We start from the raw sequence: 25,689 nt of genomic DNA, 5'->3' as shown, positions 1-25,689 counted from the left end.
ACCCAGTGCTGACACTTTATGGTGACTCCTGCGGGGTCTACCGTAGTGTGGAGCACGGAGCTGGTGTTTGGCAAATGCTGTTGAATGGAGCTGAGAGAGAAGGTGTTTTTAATTTGTGATGGATACAATGTTCTGTCCTTTCTTGTTGTCCCGGCCTTTTCTCTATTCCCCTCTGCTTTGGGGCTGGTATCCGTTACGTCTGGTAGGAAGAAAAAAATGACAGGGAATACCAGGGTGGGTCACAGAACTCGTGGCAAACACAGATGAAATGAAGTCTGGGAAGCAGAGCTTTTGTTTTGGGTGGGGAGGAACTGTTTGCTTTGGGGGATTGAGGTAATGAAAATTATTTCAATAACATAATGTAACAGTTGTACATGCTTTCTGCCTGAAGTACAGCTCGGCAAACCTCACCCAGGAACCTCATCTGCAAAATGTGAAGATTAAACACTGCACTGCTGAACAAATTCTCTTCCCTGCTCGGCAGAACACAAAACTACACACACACACACACACACACACACACACACACACCTTGGTTAGACTGTGTAAATTACACCATATGGACACAGACTAGAGAGGGAAGCAAAAAATAAAAATAAAAACAATTGTGTGAGTGTGGTGGGATTATGGGAAAATACTTACAAAAAAATGCCTTTTTCTTTAAATAGCTCAAATATTTCTACAATAAAACCTCTGAAAATAATTAAAATGAAAAAAAATCACATTCCTTCTCTAGCATGCATACATTTTAAAGTTTTTTTTTTTTCTTTTTCACTTTTCCCCCTCACAAAGCCAGAATTTTACACCGAAGCAGGAATTTTTAGGAGCCCGAGTGTAAATACAGACACAAACAGGTACAAATTTTCCTTAAAAGGAGTTATCTATGTCAACTTAAACCGCCCTTCCCTAAACTCAAACTCTCTAAAACTGTAAAATGGGAAGAACATTACTAACTTCCCACTGAACACAGTGCTTCATAACCCAGGCTTACGAAAGGGTAGCTGTCACTAAAGGGGTCTCTTCCAATGCTCTAGACCTTGTGATTCTCACAGGCAGATACGGCAGCTCCTTCAGAGTCAAATCCTCAGCTTCTGGCCATGGCTGGCATACTGTGCCTGACTTTCAACTGAATTTGGTTAAATGAATACATGAACTAAACAACAACAACAGAACAATAATAATAACAAATGGGACATATATAGAAGTACTCTGCTAGCAAGCAGGCAACTTAACTCTACCTTAGTTCTTTTTCAAAGCCAAGACCCTCTCATTTTTATTACCTCCCAAGACAGAAGGCCTAAAGCACAGCCAGGCAATGTGACGTGGCAGGGCTCCATCACTAGCTGGGAGCCTTAAGGCTTTCCTCAACACACAGAGTGCTAAGGGAGAATGGGTGAGGTTTTAAGTTGCCATCGTAACACCATCTTCAAAGGAAGTTAACGTATTCATCTGTGCATTCAACAACTATTCACTGAACACCTGCTGTGTTCACCTGATGTGAGTAGGAACTAGAAACTGAAGCAGAGACACAGGGAAGTTGACTAGAGCGGCTGTTATGATCCCTTCGTTTCCTGGGGAGATCTTAGTGACTGTAGCATGGAGCAAATGGAGCTCTCACATAGGAAGCGGGGTACATTCAGACTGCAGTGAAGCGCAAGGAATGAATTATCTGTAGTAATACCATGTGTTATGGGTTAGTGGGAGTGGCTCCCATCTCCACGAACCCTAGAACTTGACTGGCATTTTTGTGGCAGATGGGCAAGGTAGTGGTGATGAAATGAAAGTACCCTTGACTTGTTGTCAAAGGCATGGTTCTGAACCTAGCCCTGCCTCTAGTACTAGCTTTATGAATGTAAGCGAGTTTCTTGACTTTCCTGAATGTGAATTTATTTATCTATTAAAATCGAGACAACATTTTCCCTCCTAAGTTTGTATTAGTTATCTATTCCTATACAATATACCACCCTAATGATTAAGAGGCTTAAACCTACAATGATATTTTTATTCTGTGCGTTCACTGGGCAATTCTTCTGCTGATCTACTGGACTCACACGCGTAGCTGCGTTTAACTGGCAGCTTGGTGAGGGTCTCCGCTTAGCTGAGACATAGTTTCTCATCCTGGACTTTTTCTTTCTTTTTTTTTTTTAAGGTTTTATTTATTTATGTGTGTGTGTGTGTGTGAGAGAGAGAGAGAGAGAGAGATTGAGAGAGTAAGTGGGAAGAGAGGCAGAGGGAGGGGCAGACTCCCTGCTGAGCAAGGAGCTCAACGTGGAACTCAATCCTGGGACCCCAGGATCACGACCTGAGCTGAAGGCAGTTGCTTAACCAACTGAGCCACCCAGGTTACCCCATCCTGGACCTTTTCAAGGCATGGCCATCTTAGGGCCTAACATCTTCAGGCCAACGTTTACCCTCACATCTCAAGGCAAAAGAAAGGGAAGCTTCGACACCTCTTAAGGCCTAGCCTTGGAAGTCGTACAGTGTTACTTCCACATATATCTCTTGGTTAAGGAAAGCCTCAAGACCAACTCAGATTCAAAGGGAAACAGTTGGGAAATGGTCTCCACTTCCTCCTCCTCTTCTTCTTCTTCCTTTTCCTCTTCCTCTTCCTCTTCTTTTTTTTTTTTTTAAAGATTTTATTTATTTGAGAGGGAGAGAGAAAACGAGCGAGTGAGAGCACTAGAGTGGGGGAAGGAGAAGCAGACTCCCTGCCGAGCAGGGAGCCCTATGCGGGGCTTGATCCCAGGACACTAGGATCACAACCTGAGCTGAAGGCAGACGTTTAACCGACTGAGTCACCCAGGTGCCCAACAGTCTCCACTTCTTGATGGAAGATGATAAGAATTATTGTGCTTATATTTTTCAATCTACCATAAAAGTTGTGGTGACGATTAAATGAGATGATGTATGTGATTCGGTATTGTTTTTCTGATATAAGTGGGTATGGTTTCTGGTAGCTGTCATATATGCATTTTCTTTTTGTAACTTCAAAATTCTACAATGTGAGCGGTATTCCACTCTGAGGCCAAAGCTAGTTTTGGGGTTTTTTTTAAAGATTTTATTTATTTATTTGACGGAGACAGAGACAGCCAGCAAGACAGGGAACACAGGCAGGGGGAGTGGGAGAGGAAGAAGCAGGCTCCCAGCAGAGGAGCCCGATGTGGGGCTCAATCCCAGGACTCTGGGATCACGCTCTGAGCCAAAGGCAGACGCTTAACGACTGAGCCACCCAGGTGCCCCCAAGGCTAGTTTTTGATACTATGACTGATTGCATTATGAAGGATCTATTTGCCACCATCAATGGAGAGAATTGGGGCTTCATGAGAGTCTAGTTAACTCATTTTACAAAGTAATGCTTTAGTTTTCAATAAGAGACCTAGAATCTAATTTTAAAGTATTCTTCTTAGGCTCTTGGAAATGCTTTATCTCAGTAAACTCTAAACATCCTTGAAAGCTCTTGAAGTGGTGGTACAGGGGACATTCAGACATTTTGTGTGTGTGTGTGTGTGAGAGAGAGAGAGAGAGAGAGAGACAGACAGACAGACAGACAGACAAGCATCAATGCCCCCAGTTTTGGGTAATAGTGTTGTGGTCATCCTTTATGGAGTAACCAGTCTCCCATGGCATGCTTGTTAGGACCAAGCATCAGGATTCTCCATCATCCCCTGAGTAGGATTGTGGGCCAGTTCCTTAAACTAGCCAGGCAATTAGACCCTAGCCTTTGAATTCAAACCCTAAGAGAGGTGGCAGAAGGACTAAAATGGTTGGAATTGATTCACGTACACTGTATTACCTGGAAGAGGTTCTCCATTTGTTTTTGCTGCCTCTACCCAGAACTGTATTAGTTCCATTTTATTCCAGAATCAGGTTCAATGAGCCATCTCATAACCTGATAATACATTAAGCAATTTTTTGTTTGTTTAAATTATCCAGAGTCAGTTTTCTTATAGACAGAGACTGCTGACACAGATATTTATTCAGTAGATACAGACTAATGAGAGTGGTCTGGAAGCAAAAATGCCAGAAGATTAAATGATCAAACAGCAGCCAACAAAGTAGTTATCTTTTGTAACAGTTTTCAGGACACTGTACAAATTTCCTTGAATAAGGAATACAGCCTTGTCCTTAAGGATCCATAATCCAGCTAGGGAGAATAAGTACAATAATTACAGAAAAAAAATTATAGCTCACCCAAACAATATGTAAATATTCTAATTGTCAGTGCCTGTCATAGTGCTGACACACAGTAAGCATACTATAATTATATATTACAATTAATACTTATTAATTGAAAGATTCAGTTAGGTGCAATGAAGTTTAAACAAGAGAGAGCAAAAATTCCTCACGAACAAGGAGGAATTTGATACAATGGGTAGAATCTTTTGAAGAGGAGGAACAAGGGAATTCTATCTAGCCTGTGGACTTATTTTACAAACAGTGTTATAAACTGTGATAAGTTTAAAGAGAGGTGGCTCCTGGATTAGCTGGCATCAAGAAAATCTTATTGCAAAGACATGATTTTCTGTATTTGTTACCAAATTTTGTGATTGTTAACATGCTGCTTCAGATAATGGGACTATTTCTTACATATTTCTTACATATTTAAAAGTGCATATCTCTTCCAGTGATCAGGTTTTTTTTCCCCTCTTATGTCCTATGGTTAAGCCATGAGACTATTGCCCAAAAAGGGCAGTTTGTGGGGTGTAGAGCTCCCAACCAATATGAAGAGGTCATAGAAAGTCTTTGCTCTACTGAAGGAGGGGGCCAAGGGAAAAAGAGGAGGAAAAAAAGGGCAAAGGTCAGAAGCGAGCTTTAATCTAAATCTCCCCCTTAGGGGTAAAACCCGGGAAGGCAGTTTGGAGTTCTAATAGAAATGTTCAGAAATGTTAGAAGGGGGGGCACCAAGTTTTGCTCTTTGTTTTGTGGGCAAAAGCCTTAGAAAAGCCTGTGTTTAGCTGCTGCTGTGCAACATGTCTCCGAGTGGAAGAGTCTAAGAGAGATTACTGTGTCTCACATGCTGCTGGAGTGTAGGGAAAGCGGGCAGAGTTTCCAGATTCCTCAGAGGGTGAAGAACAGTCCAGAATACTGTGGGACCTTCCTGGATCTCCAACTACCCTGCTTCTCCTGAGCCACGATTCCTCTGCTTAGATGCTTTTCCTGGTCTGAACAACTCTCTTACCTTTCCGTACATGGAGAGCTTTTTTTAAAAAAAATGCCCACATCCAGGTTCTACCCAAGGCTATTTAAATCAGAACTCCGGGGGCTGGTTCATGCTGTCAGATTTTTTTTTTTTTTTTTTAAGGTTCCAGGTCATTCTGTATGGCCAGGGTTGAGAGCCACTACCATAAGTTAAGTCTAGTTACGTGTTTGGACGTAAGTTAAATATCACTTCCTTCCAGGGAAGGAAAGCCTTTCCTGATCAGTCCCAACCTAAGTCAAATATGCCTGTTATATATCCTCTAAGCAAGCATCCAATATTCCTTCCTCTTGGCATTTAACAATTGGGTCATTATTTTTTCAAGTCAAGTTTCCCTATAGACTATCTGTTGTGTTAGGGAAAACACACTTCTGTCTTGCTCACCAAGGAGCCAGGTTCAATCATGTACCAATTGGTACACAAGTAAATTACATCTTGGATGAATGTCAACCAAGAGTGTGTGACCAAGCCTCCAATTCATAAATCTGCTAAGAGAAGTTTTACAGGTGAGACCTTAAGCTACCGCATACTTCTAAGAACTATGACTTTAAATGGGCTCATATTTTTGACACTTTCACTGTTTTCATCTTTCACTTGTCATTGTTCATCAGACTCATCATTGCCATGATAACTCTGTGTGGTCAACATTATTATTTCCATCTGGCAATTGGAAAGAGGTTAAATAACTTGCCCAGGTCCCTATACCCTATTATCTAGGCACAAACAATTGCAAATAAGGAAAGCCCCCTTCAACAGGATTCCTGTTTGTGCTGAGCTCTTACTTCTGGCTTGACAGCTGTGGCTGCTAAACGGGGATTTTCTGGGGTCTCCAGTTCCAGTAGCTGGGGCCAGGGTGTGATTTCCTGCCCTCCTAAGCCTTTATAGAGTATAAGCAGCACTGGGCCTTATCCACATAGGGATGCCATAAATGCTGTATTCTCCAAAGTTACTGTGCCTTGGTTGTCCTGGAGAGGCAGTCTGTGGGGTGTGTGCATGTGTGTGTGTGCGTGCGTGTGTGTGTGTGTGTGTGTGTGTGTGTGTGTTTGGGGAAGTGAACTAGAATTGTCTAGGAGAAGCCCAATCTTAGTTAGCTGTAGGCTGGGCAGGAGGACCATGCCTTCACCACCCCCATCCCAAATCTCAGCTTCCAACATTCACAGGCCTCTGAGTCAGATGGATCCCACTCAGGCACTTGCAGCATCTTGGATCAGCCGGGTGGCTTGACCTCTGAGCCTCAGAAGAGCAGTGCCTCGAGTGGGCACTCGACGCCCAAGGGGCAAGTGGCAGTGGTGGAGACCTCTTCCACACCCTCACACCAGCCCCTGCAGCTACCCGTGCCGCGGCCCGCGACGCGCCCTGCCCCAGCCTCCGGGGCTCCGGTCTCCGCTGCGTGCCTGGCCGGAGAGGCGCAGTGAGGCGGCGCCGGGGAGGCGCGGGGAGCGAGGACGCCTCTCCCCTTGCGCTGGGGTCGCCGGGGCCTCTGGGGCCACCGTCTCCAACGCGCATTCTTGGTGCAGGTGGCACAGCTTTCCGCGTCCGCCGGGCTTCCCAGATCACGGGAGAGGCTAATCTCGGGTCTAGACCTCCCAGCGGCAGAGAGAGCTAAACCGCTACTCCACCTCTTCCCATTCCCCCAGCTCCTCACCCCAAAACGAAAAATCCCAGGCCGGGCAGAACCTGATCACCTCTGCCTCCTCCCAACTGCGCTAATCCTGCGAGCGAGGGAGGCCCCCGCTCCGAGGCGGCGGCTGGCAAAGGGGAGTGGAAAGGGAGGATGGATGGGGCCGAGGGGTGGGGTGGCGATGAGGGGGATGTAGGAGGGGGTGTCATTTTCTTTTTCTTTCTTTTTTTTAAAAAAGTATTTCTCTCGCGAGAAACCGCTGCGCAGACGATACTTGAAGAGGTGGGGAAAGGAGGGGGCCGCGGGAGCCGCGGCAGAGACTGTGGGTGCCACAGGCGGACAGGCGGCCACAGCTGGGACAGTTGCGGGCGGAGCGGGGCAGCGGCTGCCGCGGCCAAGACCGAGGAACAGCCGCCGCCGCCTCGGGAGCCGGAGCCGCTACTTCTCCAGTGGGTGCAGCCAGGGTCCCGACAGGGGTCGGGCGGCCACCGGGGCTGGAGCTGCAGCCACGGAGGCTTTTGCGTTTGCGCCGCGCTGAGGGCAGGGACAGGGACTGGGTGAGGGGCTGTCCCGGAACGTCCACAGCTGGCGCTGGCCCTCCCCTGCCTGACAGCTTCCTGGCCCGGGACTCCCGGTGCCGGGCTCCGCGTCAGATGCTCGGGGGGCGGTGGCAGCGCCCGGAGCCGGCCGGGGACGGCGCGGCGGGCTTCCAGCCCCGCGGCTTGGCGGAGAGGACAGTCAGGGAAGCTGGGGCGTTCAAGCGCGCACTGCGCGCATTTCGTGCCATTAAAAAAAATAAACCTAGCGAACTGGCCCCGGGGTTTAGAACCTCTCGGGACATGGGTACTCTGCGGCGCGCTTTTCAGGCGGCGTCCGGGAGGCCGAGAGGTTGGCTGGAGCCGCGGCCGGTGGGGGCCTGGGCTTTTCCGCCAGCTGTGGACCAAACGGTCTTCACTTACCCAAAGTAACTGCGCCACGCTCAGGCGGCGCTCGGGCTGGGCTCGGGAATGGGGACCCCAAGGCTTCAGCATCCCGATGCCCTGAATGTCTCCCCCGCCTCGGCGATTTGTCTGTTGCAGCTGGCAGGGGCCGCCTGAAGTGGGAGCAGCGCCTGGAGAAGGCGGGAGGAGCCCGGCCCGGGGGACGGGCGGCGGGAGAGCGGGACCCCGGCGGCGCGGCGCGCTTCAGGGTGCAGCGGCGACCGCGGATTGAGCCCGGGGCGCAGCAAGAGGCGGCGGGAGCCGGCGGCCGCTCGGCATCATGCGGCGAGGAGGGCTGCTGGAGGTCGTCCTGGGATTTACCGTGCTCTTAGCGTCCTACACGAGCCATGGGGCGGACGCCAATTTGGAGGCTGGGAACGTGAAGGAAACCAGAGCCAGCCGGGCCAAGAGAAGAGGTGGCGGAGGACACGACGCGCTTAAAGGGTAATGGAACGGGCCAGCTCCTTTGGTGTGGGTCTACCTTCCCTATTCTCTCGAGTATCAAGATCCAGAGGGAACTGACAGGGTCTATTCTCCACACCGGAAGAATCCTTGACAAGATCTCCTGGGGGCACTTTAGAAGTGCGAGGGGTGTCCAGCCCTCGCCCCGTTTGAGGCTACACCACTTTGCTTCTGCTCTTTAAAGATTTCTGCTTTAGAGGCTATGTCATGGTTAAAAGGAATCTTGGGCCATTGTCGAGGCCGAATTTTGGAGGCGAGAAGGGTTCTTTGAGGAAGAAGGGGAGGAGCTGCGACTGAGAGACGGAGAGAAGCCCTTTCCTTTCCTTTCATACCAATTCCGGTTGTGTTCAGGGGAAAGTGCTTGCCTTGTGGGCACCTTTGCAGATGCTCTATTGGTAAGGCAGCAAGGAAAGAAAGGAATTCTAATGACAGAGTCAGGGAATACAGAGTCAAGGGTTGGCTCTCCTCTGCGTTATGCTTATTAAAATTGGGGACTGAGTTTTCGGTTGATACTGCCTTTCTGATGTCTACCCTGGAGGCAAAGCAGGGCAAATTTTTTGAGAACTTGGGTTCTTTCGGGTTGTAAGGGGCTCTTCATTTCATTGCGGCAGTAATGCTTCTGTGGCCGGCCCTAAAAGGGGTGTTTTTAACCAGTGGTGTATGTGTTACGTACATGCAATTGAGCATTTCACTGGCTTCCCAAGTCCCTATTACAGGAAATGTTTCAGCAGGATATATTTAAATTAGGCAGGTTGACTGTATAAGGACTGTCAGTTCCCTGAATTGAAGAAGGATGAGAATGCATTTTCCTTAAAATTGTTCAGATTGAAAGAAAAATCTGTCTTTGTGAGATTGTTTAAATTCAAGCCTCTGTAGAGGCAGCAGGATAAACTGTAAATGATCCGTTTTATCTCCTTGGAGGAGTCTGTTAAATGGACCCAGACAGTATGCATTCACAGAGGTTTTCTATTAAGTTCTTTTCATTCTCATTGTTGCTCCTTTTTGAGTAGTTCTGTAGCTTGATTATATGATCCTGAGTCACCAGGGGTTGGTGTCCAATCTGATTTTGTGGCTGAACATTTCCTTTATTCCTTTTTGTTATAGGCTGTTTTAACCATATATATGGAGTAGAATTTGTGTGTGTATGGCCCAGGTACAGGAAGAAAAAGTGCAGTAAACTGAATGGACCAGTTTTTGAGTCTTGGTCTAGACCAGGGAGGGACAAGGTGATGGTCAGGGCCAAGTGCTTGGGCTGTGGTTAAATATGCATGATTTTCTGGCCCCAGGAAATAGTTATGATTAATTTAGTTCCATCTTGGCCTTTGTGGAAAATAAATCCAGTACTCCAACAGTGTTGGAAAGGAAATTTGCTTATCATGTTAAGTCTGATTCTGATCAGGCAGCAGACATTCATTGTGTGCAAGGCCCATGCAAGCAAGTTCAACAGATGAACGGAGACCCTGATTTTCATATGTTCTTCAAAGGACCTGAGTTGGTCTAGCATTTTTCCTTAAAAAATATATATTTCTGCTATGTATATTATCTTAATAGCTAAGCTTGATGGCATTGCCCCTATAGAAAGAGTGGAAGTGGGATTTAATTTTGTGGATGAAAGTCTGCAGGGAGACGTTAGGCCCCGCCAGACATTTGTCTCATCTCTGTGTGCTATCACCAACCAGTGTTGTTTCCTCGGGAGGCACCAACTCAATGTGAAAACAGAAACTAAGCTTTACTTTGTTGCTTACAGAATGTCCCTAATTTTACTTACACCAGCATTCATTTCTCTTGGGTTTTACTTTTCTTATGATTATAGGGAAACACCTCTGTGTTCTTCATAGTTTTTGGTCACGAACACATATGTTACGCTATTGCAAACTATTCCTAAAAAGGTGTTATTAGTAGAACAGTAATTATGAGTGTGCCTCACTCACATTATCTGTAAGATTTTACATATATATAAAGATTTTAAAAATAATTATAAACATTTACAGTGTAATATATCATATACTAATATAGTAATGAATTTTTACAATATAAAAGTTTTTATTTTTAGAATTCTCATGTTATCTATAAGGTCATATATACATATATATATGGGGAGATAAAAATATAATAATTTAAAAGGATATGCAATTAACAAATTTCCCTCTTACCTCTCAGACACCATTTTCATATATATTTTTGTAGACATATTATAGGCATCTATATGTATATGCGAATACATATAATATATACATATACATGTGTATGTGTACGTATAGCATGTGTCCTATTTAATACATGCAATATACTGTACATACTGTTCTGAACTTTGCTCACTTCTATGTATCTTTCATGCATCCAACTTTTAATTCTTATGGATGTAACGTGTACATTTTCTTGGTGTATAGAATCCCACAATGTGGCTAGAATAGTTCCCTAATGATGGCTCTCTTGATTATATTAATTTTTTTTTGCTATTCCCAAATTCTACATGCCTGTGTGTGTACATGTGCAGATTTATATGTGGCACAAATTAATAAATGTGGACTCTCTGAATGAAAGGTTTTCCATAGATTTTAAACAAGTACCAATTCTGATTTTGAATTTGAATAGCATTTAAAAGGTATTCTCTCTGCTTATTGCTATTACAGTCTCACATGAATAAGTCTTTTAGCCATGCCCTGCTGTATAAATCATCAGGAAAAGCAGTTGTGTGTAACGTTTTTCCAGTTATTGCTTAAAATTTCTATTTTTTTGCTAGTTAAAATATTACCAGCTTCAAAACTAACCTCTCTGACTATAGTAAAACCTGTTTACCATTTTGATGGAAATGCACAGTTTATGAAGTGAAAGTGATTTGTAACCCCAAGTCTGCCTGATGCCCAGTTGGTGGCAGCAACTTTCAGCGCCTCACTAATATTCCCTCTAGTTAAAAGGTACTCTAAACTCACCAGTGTCCGCCGTGCACTGGTCTCATCTCTTCCACAAATACTGCCTTCTTGTCTTTCTCTGATGTGACAGGTAACTGCAGAGTTTGCCTTGATATTATCCTTCTTGGGATATATATTCCTTTCCCGTCAGCACCCTTGCTTCACAAAGTAGGGACCTGCCTCATTTTTCCCTCTCTGGGAGTGTAGTCCTAGCTTGTCTTCTCCTCCCATCCTGTTGCAGGTGTTTTTTTTTTTTCCCTTCCCACTGGGCAGCAGAAGTTGTTCCACAGTGGAAATTTAAGCATCCTCAAGTTTCTTCCCAGCTTTCGCTGTGTTTTCTTAGACTAAATTGCCAATTTCTGTTTTTACAGGAAATCCTTTTTTTATGGAATGAGTGTGGTCCCCATTCACTCTGCAAAAATTGCATTTTTCTGTATTTTGAAATGAAAATTTTGCAAGTTTCAAAAATGTTTTCAAATAATAAATGTATAGTAGTTTTCCTTTGACTGGGCACTGCTTAACATGTGTGAAATGACTTTATGAGAAATAATAAAATCTTAGCTCTACTGTTCAAATTTCAGTTCACAGGAATTTTTCTCAGCTGAATTCTTAACTTCTGTGATTAGGCAAAAACTGTGGGATATAATTCAATTGAAAAACAAACAAATAAACAAACAAACGGCTCTACTTGAATAGCAGTAGTTAGGAATCATTTATTTAAGATAGCCTTAATGCTTTACCTCCCAAATAAGGAAATATTACAGTTTTCTGTCAAAGAGAAAAAATTCTTTGGAGTGAAACCCCTTTTCCCAAAATCTCTGATAAGATGGAGTGAGAATTTCTGTCCTTGTTGCCTGGTTTATAAGTGTATGAGATGGGGTATATTTCACACAATTTGTGTCCTTGTGTGTGATTTTCTTTTTGGTCTTTGTTTATTTGTTTATTTTTCCCAGAGGTCTTGTTACCAGAAAAATACACGTGGAACCGTTCGTACACAGGGTAGATTATATGACGGCAAACTCCAAGGGATTAATTACACAGAAGTCTGTTATTAAAATAAAGAGCTTTAACAGGGAACACAGAAAAAGTTCTGTAGAGTTTATGAAGTCCATTTATTTTACAAAGAGGACTTTAAGACTTCATCTGAAGTCAGGTAGGTTAATAATTAAATACGGGGAAAAGACTCCTGCAGTGGTATGGTTTGTCCTTGTATTTAGTGAAAAGATTAGGCTAAAATATTGCAAAATCATTTTAAAAAAGGTACTCTTTTTTAAAAAGATTTTATTTATTTATTAGAGAGTGAGAGAGAGTGCGAGCATGTGTGAGTGAGTGGGAAAAGGGGCAGAGGGAGAGGGAGCAGCAGACTCCCTGTGGAGCAGGGAGCCTGAGGCAGGGCTGGTCCTCAGGACCTCAAGATCATGACCTGAGCTGAAGGCAGATACTTAACTGACTGAGCCATCCAGGTGCCCCCCTCAAAAGATATTCTTAAATGGAAGTTTTTAGCAATTGCACGTTTTAAATGAGAAGATGGAGACAAAGTATATATTTATATGACTCATTTTGTAGCATTTAAGAGAGAGGTTGTTTACAAAAATGCCTAAGTTGTTGGTATCACAAATTAATTAAAACATACATCAGCCTACGGTGAGATGAGGTTGAAGCTGATGGAAATGGATGTACAGACATCCTTCCAAGCTTATTAGACATTTTAAAGAACATTGAAACATTCTTTGTTGTCTTGTGTAGCTGATGCTTAAAAAGATTAGAGTATTATGCCAATGACGCTTATCAAGCAAAATACTGAAGAAGCATTTACAGAGAGTTCGTTTGCTTTTTCTTACAATAAACCAAACAACCAATTTCTGAAGTTTAGCCTTTGTTTATAATGTGAAAATAAGATTTTAAATGTTTTCTTGAGATAGAAATAAACTCTACTAATTTCTTAGCTTCTAGAAACTAACCCAACAAATGGGCCTATTCAAGCAACTTAGAATTTTTTTCCATGAAATTTTTTTTGAGAAAGCTGCAATCAATTAATATAACAGGCCTGGATTATATGGCAGGCCTTGTTAAGTTTGATATTCCCATTAGATTACAAAATCATCAAAGGCAAGAATCCTATCAAAAGCATTTTCACATTAACTGATCATTAGATGGGATTTCAAAGAGTTCATTAATTCAGGAAGCCTTGATTGAATGCCAGCCCGAATTCAGCTCTGTGGAATGCCAGGGACATCCAGCCTGTAGCCTGTGGGAGCTTCATATTTGGTGGGAGAATCAGATGCATCATGGGAACCAGGAGTCAGTGGAAAGGTAGCAGATGGCATGGGGTGTAGGATTAAGTAAGAACAAATAACAGCAATAATTGTAGCAGCGTTAGGTACTTTTAGATGACGTTTATGTGCCAGGTGCTACTCTAGGCGTTTTATATATGATAACTCATTTGAGGCTCACAACATCTCTATGGGATGGGTCTTTTATTAGCTTTTACAGCTAAGAGCTGAGGCGCACAGAGGTTGAGTTTTAAAGACAAATTCCTCATATTAAATTTTCTTTCTCTAGTAATTTTAGTTATGGCTTTGGTTTTTCATTCCACTGGTCAAGAATGCAGGACTAAGACTTTGGTAAACTCCGCTTAAAAGTCCTAATTTTCCTTCATGCTAGTTCACACATCCCAAGTATGGTTAATAATATACTAATATTAGTCAAACAAGAAAATTTCTCTAACATTTCTACAAAGACACTAATAAAACACAGAAGGAATTATAGAATGTCAGTGTTGGTGGGGTCTTTGGATGGCACGTATGTTATATTTTAGCATTATACCTTGAACTTTCACTGAGAGTGGCAGGTAACCATCACAGGTACCCTCCTTCTGCATTGCCCATGTCTCTGAGTGGGACGTGTCATTCCTCGTGATGTCATTCAGAATCTCTTGTTGTCATGTCCCGTGTGAAAACTTACTCTCAGACTAGAGTTGCAAGAGATGTTTCTCTTTTCAGGGGAAACCAGTCTGTGTGTTAAGTTTTTACCAACATGTCACGTTATTTAATTCTTCCTGTTTCATTTTTTTTTTTACCTCAGAGCCATTAATATAATGTAATTTTTACATAATTGCAATAATGATGGTAAAGATTAGCAAGCTCTGATATATCACTCAGTAGTATACTTTACATACATTAATTCATTTAATGTATTACTTCTTTATGAGGAAGATTATACCTGCTTGCCCGTTTAATATGTGAGGAGAGTGAGGGATGCAGAGTTTCAGTAATTCCTGTGGGGACATACACTAGTAAGCATTGGGAAATCTGGTCTCATAATCTGTGCTCTTAAACAATATATCTTACTGCTTCCCAATTATAGTAAATCTTACACCTGGTAAGTTTATTTCTTTCTCCCATACTCTTGGTATCTTCATTTCCCCAGAATCCTCTCCCATAGCTGCTGTGGGAAAAACTCAACATCTTTTGAAGGCAAATGCAGTCACATGACAAGGGAAGCCGCACTGTGGGGATAGGATTCTTCAGAAAAGACTTCATAGTGAAAGTCTATTAGGGTTGGCAAACTGGACCAAGCTGCCTGTTCTTGTAAATGAGGTTTTACTGAAACAAAGCCATGCCCATTGGTTTATATATTATCTGTTTCTGTTTTCATACTGCAGCGGCAGCGTGGAGTAGTTGAGACAAAGTATGGTTGGAGAAACTAAACTATTTGCTACTTGGCCACTACAAAAAATGTTTGCCGATCTCTGGTTTATGTAATAAATAAGTGACCATCTACTAGGACTGAGAACTTGAAGACACAGCTCATGTTTTATTTATCACTAGGGATACTGAGGAACTGGGCACATAGTAATTGTTCAATAGACAATTTTTGGTTGACCAATTTTGGTTGGGTAAGGTAAACGATATAAATTAGAGTTTGGAGGAAATAGAGGAGAGAAATAAGGAAAAATTTGAGTGGAAAAAGCATGAGGCAAAATGTATGAAGGCATTGAGGGCCACTGAGTACAGTTGGGCAGGGTTTGCACTGCACAGCTCCAAGTGGAACAGTTCATAATGTAGCCTAGGAATGTAGTGCCCCCTGAGGTTGTGCAATATGCAACTGTGTGTGCCTGTCTATAGATCGTGACACTCTCAGGGGTGGGAGAGGGACTGAAGGACACAGAACATTACTATCTGATTGTTGTGAAAGGTGAGGATGATGATCTTGAAAAGAATTCTAAGGTGGGAACATATTAGACCTTTGCAGCTCTGGCGAAAGGTGTGTGGTTTTAGAGGGTAGGGAGGCCAGAGGCAGGGAGATTGGGAGGCTAATAGAGGAGTCAGGGTGAGAGTGGATGTGACCTGAGCGGTGGAGGGGGTGAAAAGGAGGTTCAAGTAGTGTTCCAGAGGTAACATAAGCAGTACTTGACCACTTGGTTGGTCAAGAGGAGAGACAAAGCAGAGGGTTCACCTAGGATGCCCCCACCCCCATGTACCTTAAATCTTATTATACCTAAAAACATTACAACACCGTGAATGAGAAACTATAGAGAAACAAACCATTCCTAGTCCCTCTACTACAAGGAAACAAGCTATTTTCATTTGTGAGTGTTTTGATTTTCTTATTGCTACGTAACGAATTACCCCAAACTTAGTGGCTTAAAACAACAACAATTTTATTATTTCTTACGATTCTGCAGGCCAGGAATTTGGACAGGGAACAGTGGGGAATCTTGTCTCTGCTTCCCACAATGTATGATGGGGCTGGAGTGAGCAAGATGACTTCTTCACGTGTATTTCTGGTTCCATGGACTGGCGCCTGCAGCCCTGTTTACTTTGGTGTGGTTATTCTTAATGGATGGACAGAGGAGGGGAATAAAGGAAGCAAAGAGCCACTTGTCAGGCTCTGCTGGGCACTTTCCAGGTTTTAAAGCTCTCCTATGCAATCTCTTGCCTGGGCCTGTCCCTGGGGGTGGAGCCAGTGAGTGTTTTTTCAAATGGAGAAACTGAGCCCTGGGTACAGCTACCAGGCCTTGCTCAGGTTAAGTGTCTATTGGAGCAGGATTTTGAACAATAGCCTCTTAACCCCTGGGCACATGCTTTAACCCCATATGTTGACTACAGGACTGACTCAAATGGCTGACGGCTAGCTGGAAGGGCTCAAATGGGCTCCTGTGTTATCAGTGTTGGCTGGGTTCCTCGGTTCTCCTCCATATGTCTCCTCCATATGTCTCAGATTGTCTCTCTCTCCGCGTACGGCCTCCCCACATGGACTCTCCAGCAGTATAGCCACACTTTGTACATGTACATTAGGATCCCAAGAGTGCAAAAGTGGAAGCTACCAGACTTTCTTCCAACATAGCCTGGAGTGGCACGACCTGAAATCCCATGCAAGTCACAGGCTGTCCAGATTCAAGGGCATGGACTAATAAACCCTACCTCTTGCTGTGTGGAGCAGCGTGTGTCTGCAGGGAGGGGAGGCATTTTGAGGGGGACACCTTTGGAGACTAGCTACTACAGTAAGGGGATAGTTTTTTGAGGATAATCAGATGTTTCAGTTCTACCTTGATCCAGTCAGATCGATTTCTGCATTGAAGATGCTGCATTGTATTTTGCTACTGTAACTTCAGAATGAAAAATGCCACATGAACAATGTGTCTTCACGATCTGTTAGGTTAATGTTAAGGACATGGTTCTTGTCCACAGTCCTACATTTAAAGGACTCACAAACCCCATGAATAAGATTATAGTCCCTAAAAACTAGCAAATTTTGTTTTTTCAAATATAAGAATTAGAAAACTCCTAACATTTACCCCCCCTCCCCTTTTTCCTTTAGCTTCTAAGACAGAGACTAGTTTAATGCACAGTCACTTTAATTTATTAACTTAAATATTTGGTGTGTTTTGCCTTCCTTCTGTATGGGATTTTGCTTTCAACTTCTATTAATAGCCTCATATATTTGTTGGTGTAATTTGCCTCAAAAATATTTTGGGGCAGTCAGGGCTTATAATTGATCAATAAAAATAGATATGCAATTGCCAATAGTCAGTATTGTAGTGAACTGAACTCTTTTATTTCTGCCGTAAATGGAGTAGCCACATTGTTAATAGGATAAAACTGGATTAGGAATACAGTCAAAGTGGACTGTGGAGCCAATGCTCTACTGTAACGAATCCTAGTTTTAAGTTCTTGTGACTTTACCACTTCCTCAAGTGGCTTTTTTTTTTTTTTGGTTGTTGTTGTTGAAATTATCACTGAGTCTATTTATTCAGCCCTTCAGAGTGGAAGGGAGAGAGGAAAATTCCCTATGTCCACCATTCCCAGCCGGAGATGTATTCCAGACGGCAAGCAGGCTCCGAGTTAGGAGAGCTGCTCCATTAGACAAGTGATTTGGTTCAGTGTTTTGAAGGGTTGTGAATTCCTAGACCATCAGTCATACTTACATTCATATATAAGTATCCAAACACATCTAAGTCCAAATATAGTACAACCATTTTATGATGTTGGTGTTGGGAGGCAGGATTTATGGGGGCCCTATGGACACATTATGTCTACTGTTAAGTTCATGGTTTTGAACTGAAGAATAGGAATATCTCTATTAATCAAGGGAATGTATTCCAGGGACGGGGCTTTGTTTTCTTTTGTTTTATTTTTCTGTTTCCTCTCCTTTTCCTCCTTCCTCTTCCACTTTTTCTTCTCTCTCATCACCATTTTCTCCTTTTTCTTCTTCATCATCATCATCTCATCTTCCTTTTCTTCGTTTTGCAAGTAACTTCAGAAGCTGAGCTATAAATAAAATAGGGATAATAGGAATACCAAATAAGAGTTAAAACATTAAGAAAAATAAATTCTAAGTAAAATGTTAAATTCTTACTTGGCAGTCTCAGGATGTTGGAAAAGGAGAGTGAAAGTAAGGATTTTATTAGGAGAGGGAAGGAGAAAGATTCAAGGAGGTGGGAGGAGAGAATTGGGAGAAAGTTCTAGGGTGGAGAGTCTTATCAGCCAGGGATCTAGGATGGACAGAGCAGGTGATGGGTTCTGACAGATACAAATGACTACCCCCTCAGTCCAGGGGACCTGTAGCCTTAACTAACCTCTTCAGGGAACTGAGGGCTTTTGGAGGAGTCAGGGCACAAAAGAAAGACACTTGGATGTCAGAAAAGATTCCTACAACAACATTTAGAGGAATGCACTGGAAAAGCAGGTGAATCCATAGTGTGTGATGAACCTGTGCATATGGTGCCACGTGAAGTTTAGTGAGTCCCCCTCTTCTCATGGGTAATGGTTTGTTGTCCACCATTTCTCCTACCCACTGGTACTAATTTATAAGATTGTGTAATCAGACCCTAATAGGTTGGTGCCTTTGATGAATTACTTTTAGAGACTCTCCTTATTTGAGGTTTTTTTTTTTTTTTTTTGCATATGTAATCATGACTCAGATCTTCCTTTATAGTCAGACCATCTATCTTTACAAAAATATTATGCATTAGCATTATAGTGGGACAGACTTCAGAAACTTACAGATGCTGAAACCAAGGCCCAGAAAAAGTTCTTTCAGAAGTGTTCAGGGTACTTATTTTCTTCCACTGTGTGGAAGCTGAGCCACACACAGTGACAAAAGACAATTTAAGTAGAAGTGTGTCGTTGGGCATAAGATTATACCTCCACTTTGTCTTCATTTCTTAGAAAGGGTGACTAGTATTTCCAAGTCCTCACTTGTGCTTCAAATAAGCAAACCCCCTGTACCACGTGGGCACGGACATTTGTCTTGTTCTTGTTTATTTGGTCTCAGGCAGTGCTACCGGCCTCTCAGCGGTCAACCCTGGTGGGAAGCTGGGCATTAGAGTTTTAGCTCTTCAGTGCCACCTTGGTGTCCGCGGAAGCCTCCATATTAGGTGCCATTGAGTACGATGGAGCTTTCCAAGGGACGTAGTTGCCAGTGAGAGTAGCGGGGAATGGGTGGTAAAATGAGAAGGGGGAATCTTCTCTGAGTGTCTGAAGGGTAACATCCCCTCCCACGATCACCATCACCACCACCACACTCATACTTGTAATTGGCAATTAGAGCGTCAAATGTCCTGGAATAGGCCATGGCAATTCTAGGCGTGGAAGCTCAGACTCTTATAATTGCCTGACTCAGTTATCCACACCACTAATTTATACATTTAGATTCCATGTAAGAAGCATGCCAATGAAGAAAAAAATCTTAAATTCTTGTCTTTTCTTCCATAGCATCTATCCCAATAATTTTGTGGAACATCTGCCTTATCCAAATGACAGCTATTTATTGAGCATTAACTGTGTTTGAGTTGGACCTAATGTCTAACTCTCAGAACGAACTTGATATGATTATATTCTTTCCAGTGGTTTGAGGCAGAACTACATTTGGAGTATGTTTCTCTCCTTTTACGGATGGGGTTAATGTCCAAGGTGATGCGGACAAGTGCTCTGGAAGGAAGGACTTGATATGCAGCGTTCAAGTCGACACATAGTTTTTAATCTTTCACGGGCTGCTGCTGCTTCACACCCCAGAGTTTAGGCCACTGACCTCAAGTTTGCAAATTTTATATCCCATTACCACCCTGTGCGCTCTGTACTCCCCAGGGCCACATAGTTGATGTTTCAGCTGGAATCTGAGAAAGTGTCTGAACATTTCCTGAAGAGTTGGCTAGGAGTGATTTGGCAGTGCAGTCATAAAAACCCGGAGCGAGTGGCTGGGGTATACGTTATAATTACCTCACACTGTTTCCTATTTGAGCCTGGTTGTGGGTAGCTGGGTACAGTGGTATTGCTTGTGAGACTCTATTTTAAAGGACTGAAGAGTCATTTTCAATGAACACTAATAACCATTGGCCATGTTTTTAGGGAGGCTTGGAAGCTGGGACGTAGACATGCCTGGAGGCAAATCCTGGCTTCACCACCTGTTAGGAAGGAACCTCAGACAAGTGGTTTGACCTGTTTGACTGTCAGTTTCTCCACTTGTAAAATGAGATTATAATACTCGCCTTTCTGGGTTGTTCTAAGATTCAAGGAGATAATACATTTCAAGTTCCTAGTATAGCACCTGATGTGTTTAGCTACGGTGATGAGGATGATTAGAATTCTGTTAGGGATAAGGATGAAGAGGGGGTAGAGCCATACAAAGAGGCTGGATTTTTATGGCCAAAGCAAAAAGTTAGATAACCGTTAGTATCGGGAGATCGTGGTCTCAATTTTCTCATTTTGGAACTGATTATTTTCAGAAACAGAGGCAGTAAACTTGAACTGCAAACATTTAAAAAATTTAATTTTAATGGAAACTGACTTTGTCTGTGGAGATCTGGTTATATCTAAAGATAGTGTGCTGATAAGATTTTAATTTTTAATTTCCCCTTCCCTCAAATTGTGTTACCTTTATTGGGAAATAAAGTTACCGAATGCGATTCCTTACTTATACACCCCCTCCCCCCACCAACCGCCCCCTCAACTCCTCCAGAGAAGTTTGTACTTTTTTACTGGTAGCTTTGGCAAACAGGCCTTGTCTTCTTCCTGCTCGTCCCGTCTTTTGGCGCTGCTCCTGTCACTGTGCCTATTATCACTGTGGCCAAAGAAATGGGGCACTTGGATGGCCAGGCCTGAGTATGTGGAATGGGTTTAAAGAAGTAGAGGGGTGCTAGATGGTTGAACACAGCATCTGCACCCAAACTGAGAAAGCTCCCTTTCCATCCACACAGAACTCCTTCAACTCGCTCTCTCATTACTGTTCCCTCTGGGCGCTTTGTGGGCAGGCCATCTTACGTGATTTGGGGCTGGGCTGACTCACATTGGCCACCTCTGCGAAGAGCCACGGCCTTTGCTCTCCAGCTGAGCGTTCCCTTCCTTTGGCTTCATGCCCTGCCGCAACGTAATGCTCATTCAGTACAAAGGATTCTTATTTGTTGTTGTTTCTCTTCTGTGCCCAATTTCTCTTGAGAAATTGAAAATCTTCTTATTTTTTCATTTTCTTTTAATGATTCCCATTTCAATTCTAGTGAGAGTTGACTTTTAAGAGATATTAAACTATTGAACATCTGGGAAAATGGAACAAAAACATACATCATCTTAGTTTAGGCAGTGCTTTGGTAGAGTTCCTATACACTGCACCCTTACATACTAACCTCTCATTAACGGATTGGCAATAAACCCTAGGAAGTTGTGGTTGCTTCAAGTTCATTCACAGGCTATAAAAATAAGAGTGCCTTAAATAAGGAATGGTTTAAACAGATAATAGTTATTTTTCTGTTTGTCATTAAAAATGTTCAAATTACCTAATATCTCTCATCTCCTTAGGGTAAGTCACACCATCACCAATACAGTCAACATTTATAAAAAAACGAAAATGCAAAAACAAACGAACAACCAACCAGGTACTTACTCTGCTCTATTAACTTCCCAGAAAAGAAAGAAACCCCAAATAATGAAATAAAATTTTCTTTTTAAACTTTTGAAAACGTTTCAGGAATTTTACAAGAATATGTGAGCCATTTTTTCCTTTTTTTTTTTTTTTTTTGTCTGCAGTTCTGATTTTGTGTAGACATTTTTGAACAGCTGACCGTTCTAGACAACAGAGTCTAAAATGGGGTTATTTTCTTATTTTTGAGGGTTTCTTTTTTTAAGATTTTGTATTTATATGAGAGAGAGAGAACCTGAGAAGGGGGAGAGGCAGAAGGAGAGAGAGAAGCAGACTCCCTGCTGAGCGGGGAGCCTGACTTGGGGCTCAGTCCCAGATCCCAGGACCCCGAGATCATGACCTGAGCTGAAGGCAGATGTTTAACCAGCTGAGCCACCCAGGCGCCTCTAGACAATAGAGTCTAATTTGACCTTGGACTGACTCCTCTGCCGTTTGCATTTGGGCCCCTCCTTGAAAGTAGGTTAACACACATTCTCACATTTTGAGGAGTCAGGAAACATACCAGGATTCCTTGTTAAATGATTTTCTCCTTCTGTCTCATATTTCCCATGACTATAAGAATTCTTCCATTTGTGAACCGAAAAGCCAACATTCAGCCCTTTGACTAATCAGATACAAATTAATCCCTTTTCCCTCAAACTCATCTTTTGTTAACTGAAGGGTTTATGTTGCTCATAAGGAAAGACAAGGTATACTTATTAAAATGGATCATGTCAAAAAGCAGTTGTCATGCCCAGGGAAACCCATCCCCTGGGGCTAACATGATAAGTTATTTGCACAAGTGTGGTTAAGTCTTTTGTTCTTGGATTCCTTGTCTAAGGAACATTAACTTTCTTTAGTAGCTGCATAGAAACATTTCAGTTAGTTCTTGCTGCTTGTTTAAAATAATAAACATCTTGGGATTGGACTGTTATTATTTCCAAATGGGGATCCCCATCCCACTCAAGAATGTTGAGTTGCATAATAGTTAAAATTGGGTCTTCAAGTCAATGAAAAAAGAAAGCAACGTGTGTTATTAGGGTGGCATTGTAGGAAAGGATGGTTATCAGAATGAGCTTGACCACATGCTGCTGCAGAGTTGTTTTAACTTTTTTTTTTTTTTAAGATTTTATTTATTTATTTGACAGAGAGACAGCCAGTGGGAGAGGGAACACAAGCAAGGGGAGTGGGAGAGGAAGGAGCCTGATGTGGGGCTCGATCCCAGAGCACCGGGATCATGTCCTGAGCCGAAGGCAGACGCTTAACGACTGAGCCACCCAGGCACCCCTGTTTTAACTCTTTAATGTGGACAATTTCAAATATGGACAAAACTAGAGAGAATAATGCTGTGAAGCTCCAGGTTTAGCCCTTATCAGTTAATGGTCAATCTTATTTTATACTTCTTTCCCCTGCCACAGATTATTTTGAAGTAAAACCATGAAAGACTAATTTGTTGTGAACATCTCAATATGTACCTCTAAAAAATAAGGACTCTTTAAGAAACATAAGCACAGTACCACTATTACATTGAAAATTAGTGTTCACTTTTTTAATATCCTCAAATATCCAGTGAGCATCCTTTCCTTCTTAGAGGTTGTCACTATGTTGAAGTTTTGTGCTGGCATTGAGATCCCAGTCTGCTTAATTACAGCTTGCAACACGAATACTGTCACAACTTCTCCAGAGCTCAGAAAGTTTGGAGAGGACAGTGCTTGGCATCACTAAGGCTGAGAGGGAAATCTTTTGGGTTGGATTTCAGGGAGGAGATGTGCTGGCAGTTGAAATATGAGTTGCCACGTTCTCCATGTAATGGACAGCATGTCGACAGCCTCTGAAGTAAGTCATAGAGACCTGAAATTGGAAGGTTTTTCAGAGCATTGTCTGGGTCACCCAGGCCTTTGTGCAGCTCGTTGTCTTCCTGAGCCAGGCCAGACAGTTGCCTGCATGATCTGACGGTTTTGCTTGAACTGACTTTTAAAAAGACAAGTCACACCCATATTCAATTACATGTCTAAAATATATTCCAGTGGCAGCTTTGAGTAGGTTTTGAATTGTCTACATTTTGAATCTCTACCTTGCCTCCCACCCACCCGCTCCCCAAACACTGAACATAACAGCTGACTCATATTTTTGCTAGAGGCAATGAGATAGGATTCTCACCAAACAGAAACCCCAGTCTATAGGAATGTTTCCTAAATGTGTTCCTTTTACCATTGCTTTCTTTTTCTAATATGCTTCGGAAGATCTGTATTAAAATGTTTGTTTTTGCAGATCTAAGAAAACCAAAATACAAAAAATTATGCATAAACTAGTTTATATAAATGAACACATTCTTGTTTGGGTATTTATGGAAACATCTTTCTAATCTCTAATCTAAAAATCTCTAGTACTGACTTTGGAATGTTTTAATAATAAATTCTTTTGGTTTTTAATTAGTGATTTATGAAATGTTTCCATTGTGTGACCTTTGAGCAATTACTTCACTTCTCTGAATTTCAGTTTCCTCATCTGAAAATGGGCACAGCAATATATTTTCTTGATAGGATTTGGGGGAAGAGTCACATGATCACTTTGTAAATTATAAAGCTCTCTGAAAATTGCTAATTATTATTTTTAGTCTACAGTGTATCTTCACATGGACTAGATAAATTCCTGATTTAGTAAAATTTCCTCAAATTTAAGTTAGACTATTCTTGTTAAAAATTTTCCAGAGATCTGGGGCACCTGGGTGGCACAGTTGTTAAGCGTCTGCCTTCGGCTCAGGGCATGATCCCAGCGTTCTGGGATGGAGCCCCACATCAGGCTCCTCCGCTGGGAGCCTGCTTCTTCCTCTTCCACTCCCCCTGCTTGTGTTCCCTCTCTCGCTGGCTGTCTCTCTCTGTCAAATAAATAAATAAAATCTTAAAAAAATTTTTTTTTCCAGAGATTTAAATGTTTGGAAATAAATGCTTACAACTTTGCCTCAGTTGCAAAGTTAAAAAAAAGTTATCAAGTTCTTTATCCCTAATACTGTGAATCGTTAATTTCAATGAAAGAATGTCAACGACTTCATGCTTTCAGCTACCTTCTGACTTTTTAGAAACTTAAATTCTATCACTGATTTATTTTCTATTTTTTTGTTCCTTAGCAACAATGTTGCTTCTGTTCTGATGAAGTAGTTTGGCAGATAAATGTTTTAAAAGACCCATTGCCTGTTGACTCCTATGAAATAAAGTTTGAGGCACAAGGTTTCTGAAACTTTTTTTTTTATTATTATGTTCAGTTAGCCAACATATAGTACCTCATTAGTTTTTGATGTAGTGTTCAAGGATTCATTATTTGCACATAACACCCAGTGCTTATGACAACACGTGCCCTCCTTAGTACCCATCACTCGGTTACCCTGTCCCCCCAACCCCCTCCCTTTTGTAACCCTCAGTTTGTTTCCCGGAGTCCAGAGTCTCTCATTATTTGTCTCCCTCTCTGATTTCTTCCCATTCAGTTTTCTCTCCCTCCCCTATGGTCCTCTGTGCTATTCCTTTTGTTCCACATATGAGTGAAACCACATGAGAATTGTCTTTCTCTGCTTGACTTATTTCACTTAGCATAATCCCCTCCCGTTCCATCCATGTCGATGCACATTGTGGGTATTCATCCTTTCTGATGGCTGAGTAATATTCCACTGTATATATGGACCACATCTTCTTTATCCATTCGTCTGTTGAAGGGCATCTCAGCTCCTTCCAGCTTGGCTATTTCTGAAACGTTTGTAGCTGTAGAATGTTTTTAAGTGATTCATCTGAAACATGGAAAAATTTCACTCTCAGACCCCGTGAATTCTATTTATGGGTATCTTATGTATTTTACTTTTCATTTTCAGTTTTTAAAATTAAAGTAGATGAAATGATATTGATTTCTTAGTAGTAATTATCTTTTTCATCACTTTATTTTGTTATTAAATTTCTTATAAACATTTACCTTTTCAACAAATTAAATGCTCACTACTCTGACAGAATTCTCCCCCATTTTTGTCTCAGTCAGGGGTACATTTAAACCCTAAACCTTCATTTACCATTTAAGATTCAGGTCTTTTCCTAGGTGCTGGGTTGTAAAGATAGATCTGAATTTTCTATCTTTAGAAAA

General features: G+C 42.2%; 1 protein-coding gene across 1 annotated transcript in view; it reads left to right on the top strand.

The window, feature by feature from the left end:
• The first annotated feature begins 7,109 nt into the window (after positions 1–7,109).
• The window catches only part of FBN1 (fibrillin 1), a 225,167-nt gene continuing 206,587 nt past the window's right edge, over positions 7,110–25,689 (top strand). The window contains exons 1-2 of the mRNA XM_045812176.2: positions 7,110–7,267; positions 7,898–8,242. Of these exons, the coding sequence (XP_045668132.1) occupies positions 8,079–8,242 (164 nt within the window). The 5' untranslated portion in view covers positions 7,110–7,267; positions 7,898–8,078. The remainder of the gene's footprint in view (positions 7,268–7,897; positions 8,243–25,689) is intronic.

This window comes from Ursus americanus, chromosome 36 (genome assembly GCF_024610735.1).
Source record: "Ursus americanus isolate L20-20 chromosome 36, mUrsAme1.1.p, whole genome shotgun sequence".
In the NCBI taxonomy this organism is placed as follows: Eukaryota; Metazoa; Chordata; class Mammalia; order Carnivora; family Ursidae; genus Ursus; species Ursus americanus.
This window is presented reverse-complemented; position numbering and strand designations above follow the sequence as displayed.